This window comes from Panthera tigris, chromosome B2 (assembly GCF_018350195.1).
Source record: "Panthera tigris isolate Pti1 chromosome B2, P.tigris_Pti1_mat1.1, whole genome shotgun sequence".
NCBI lineage: Eukaryota > Metazoa > Chordata > Mammalia > Carnivora > Felidae > Panthera > Panthera tigris.
In genome coordinates, this window is record NC_056664.1 from 104,646,893 (window position 1) to 104,650,505 (window position 3,613).

Genomic DNA, 3,613 nt, shown 5'->3' on the forward strand with positions numbered 1-3,613 from the left:
TTTAATGCTAAGCTCTCTATGGTTGAGAGGATTTTGAAGATATATCATTGTTTCCATAGGGAAGTTTTATATTCTAGTTTGGTTAATGAGGTAATCCCAAATATAAAAGAATCCACTTAAACAAATAAAACTCACTGGTAGAATTTAAAATGCACGTTCCAAGGAGTGGGGTTAAATTGAATTAAATAGGATAATGGATGTAGTAGGTGATAAATTTTAAGATGAATTATAAACTAGTAAGAAGGCATAGGTTAGTAAAAGGTAGGCATAGAACACAGAAGTGGGAGAAATACTACAATTGTTTGATTAAAAAAAAAAAAAAAGTTTAAGCAGAGGCTGCAGCTCGGGTACAAATTCCAGAAGCTGAGAGAGAGTTTAGAGGTCTCCAATTCAACCCCTCACGAAGAAGGAACCCCGTCTGCAACAGCCTATCAGAAGACCACACCACTTCTAAATAAATCCTACCATTCCAGAGGTCATACCGCTCCCACAAGGCAGCCAATTCAATGATCAGGCAACATGAGATGCAGGAAAGCTGTCATCTACAAAATCAGCCAAAACTCAGGAGTGAGATGTCTTCAAGTCTTTGGACAAACCTTGCCCTTGATCATGTCAGGACTTGAGTTCTGTGGAGATAGGACTTCCTCTGTGGAGGAAGGCAGTCTGCATCCTTCATTCCGTAAGTACTCACAATAATCTGCACTGCATGTCACAATTCCCCTTTTACAGAAGGAACTAGGTCCTTGGATATGCACTATGACTAAGCTTACACAGTTAATAAAAGGCAGAGCCAGGATTTCAGCCGGGTTTGATTCCAACTTTCACATCTCTCCTCTCCCCTAATTGGCCCTCGGAGGTTGATCAGATTAACCAAGTATGCTGCATGTTAGACCAACGCAAGAGAGGCAAACGCGGGATGTGCTTACGAACATTTAGAGAAAATGGAAATTCTATGAAAGTGACTGAATGAAATCTAATGAATGTAAGCTAATCTGCTCAATCTAAACAGTTGCAATGTCAAAGGAATCTGGGAGTTTACTAGCACTGCCCTAAGAAAATCACAGAGCCCATAAAACATCAGACTATCAACGTAATCGCAACTTTGCATGATGAAAGAGGAATTCTATCACAAACCCAGCGGTCTTGCAGAAACTGGAGTTAGGTGAATGAGAGATGCTGAGGCGAGCCTCCACGCGGGTCCAGGCAGCCGTTGGGTGGGCGCGTGGGTCCTGACGCCCTGCTCACTGTGTGGCAGCAGGACAGCTCCGCACGCCCCCTGCGGTTATGCTTCCCACTCGCACCAACGTGGCTGCTGGGATCCCCAGCAGCAAAATGAAATACTCAAAGCTCTCCAGCACTGACACTGGGCACATTAACCGTCAGAAGGAAACTTCGCCTACCGAAGCTAGCTTTAAATCGAAAAGATGTCCAGTGAGATCTCACTTAGTAAAGTTTAAGAAAAACTCTACGAGGATTCCTTATAAGGCCATTGCCTGTGCCACCGCGCAGTTTTTGATTGGCGCCTTTCTCGTTGTCACGGGTTGCCTCCTGCTGGCAGGCTACATCAGCAAAGTGGGCGCCAACCGGGCTGTTGCCGTTCTGATTGTTGGCATCCTGGTGTTCCTGCCTGGGTTTTACCACTTGCTCATCGCTTACAGAGCGCACCGAGGCTGCCAGGGCTGCTCCTACAGTGACCTTCCGGACTGTGATGACTAGCGCCCCCTGCAGCCAGGAGAAGAGTCACAGATGGGGCTCAGCGGAGCTTTAAGGCGTTTGGCAGAGGCTGTGGACCTCTATGCCTAAAGATTAAGGAATTCTGAAGCTTTGTAGATACATAGCAAAACTATGGCCAGATTTTATCAATTCGTCCCCAAAATGTTTACAATTAGCCAAATAGGAAGCTGGGAAATGCTCCATTTTTATGTTCCTGGCCCTGGCTAAAACTCCCGACAAATGTTTCCACATGTATAGTGGAAGAACAGCAATGGTAATTGTATGGGGAAGTGAAAGTTATTTTGTAGGGCAAAATGTTGCCACCACCCTATTTAGAGCCGAACGTTTCTTTTAAGCAGTCCTCATTGGTAATTTTATCTTGTGACAAATGGAAAAATGCAGTATGTCTGATTTCATATTACTAAGTAATTTACTTGGAAAATTTCTGAGTATTTTATCCCCCATGCTTATCTCCACCTCTGTAACCTATAGATACCTTGGTAAAACCAAGTTATCAACTTAGGAAAAATAAAGAGCAATACAGTTGTGTTGTGTGCAACTTTAGAGTCAGAAGTGGTTTTAAACCCCAGATGCCAACGTTTTTAACGGTATGACCTTGGACAAATTATCTTAATACTCAGAGTTTGGGACCATAATTCCTACTGCTCTGGGTGTCCGTATGGGTCAAATATAGTATTTATATCAACATGGCACATAAGTGTTCCCCAAAGTGTTAATTGCTCACTGTCAAATAGGGTTTTATAGAAGACGGCACATGAAATTCACTAAAGCCATAGGTGAAGTGCTTCCATCCACTTCAGGCTAACCTAGGAAAGTTGGCCACCCAAGAGAATGAGACTGCTAATCTGTAATCTTGGTTTAAATCAGGGCACTGGGTTGCTTTCTATATGAGCCTTTTCCTCTTGAGTCCTATCTAGGAATAGGGCAGATCAAGGATTTGTGTCACCTAAGGCTTATGCAATCTGAAGGGCTCTCTTAAGAAAAGAGAATTCAAAAATATGAATTAGAAATTAAGTGCAGGGCATAACAAAGGGCCTATATTAAGTATCATCAACTTCATGGTAAACCTGGCACTCATAGAGAAGGTAAATAAAGGATCTATAGAAAAGGACTGAACGTGGGGATATGTCTGCAGCTAAGGCGATGGTCCCAGATTAAAGACAATTGAGTTAGCAGTAGTATTTTTTAGAATAAAGGATATCATCCTATAAAAAGAAATACTTTCTGAAGTGTTGTAGATAAAGAACACAGGCATACATTGGCGATACCATGGGTTCATTCTGTCCCAGACCACCTCAATGAAGCAAATACTGCAATAAAGTGAGTCAAATGAATTTTTGGGGTTCCCAGTGCACATAACAGTTATGTTCAAACTATACTGTAGGCCGTTAAGTGTGCAAAGCATTACATCTAGAAAATGTAAACACTTAAAAAATACTTTGTTGCTAAAAAATGCTAATCATCACCTGAGCTTTCAGTCAGTCGTAATCACTGATATGATAATGAAAAAGTTTGAAATATGGTGAGAATAGGTGTGAAGTGAGCAAATGTTGGTGAAGAAATGGTGCCAATAGACTTGTTTGATGCAAGGTTGCCACAAACCTTCAGTGTGTAAAACAAGCAATATCTGCAAAGCACAATAAAGCGAGGTGTGCCTGTATAGACTGAGATTTATGGAAGATAAAAGAGTGTATTTTCTGGACAAAGAATATTGGCACTTCATAAAGGAGAAGAAAGATACTCTCAAGAGTGCTAACTTCAGGATACACAAAACATATCCAAGTTAAAAAAAAGAGTTCAGAAGTCTTTCATTGGTACTATATTATGTACCCAGGCACATAACAAATGGAAGAAATGATACATTTCTAAATATTAGTTT

General features: G+C 41.4%; 1 protein-coding gene across 1 annotated transcript; it reads left to right on the forward strand.

The window, feature by feature from the left end:
- Positions 1-806: 806 nt before the first annotated feature.
- On the forward strand, positions 807-2,762 carry LOC102972921 (transmembrane protein 230-like). The gene has a single exon (XM_042985339.1). It carries the CDS (start codon positions 1,285-1,287, stop codon positions 1,714-1,716), a length of 432 nt encoding a protein of 143 aa, XP_042841273.1. The 5' UTR covers positions 807-1,284; the 3' UTR covers positions 1,717-2,762.
- Positions 2,763-3,613: the final 851 nt, after the last annotated feature.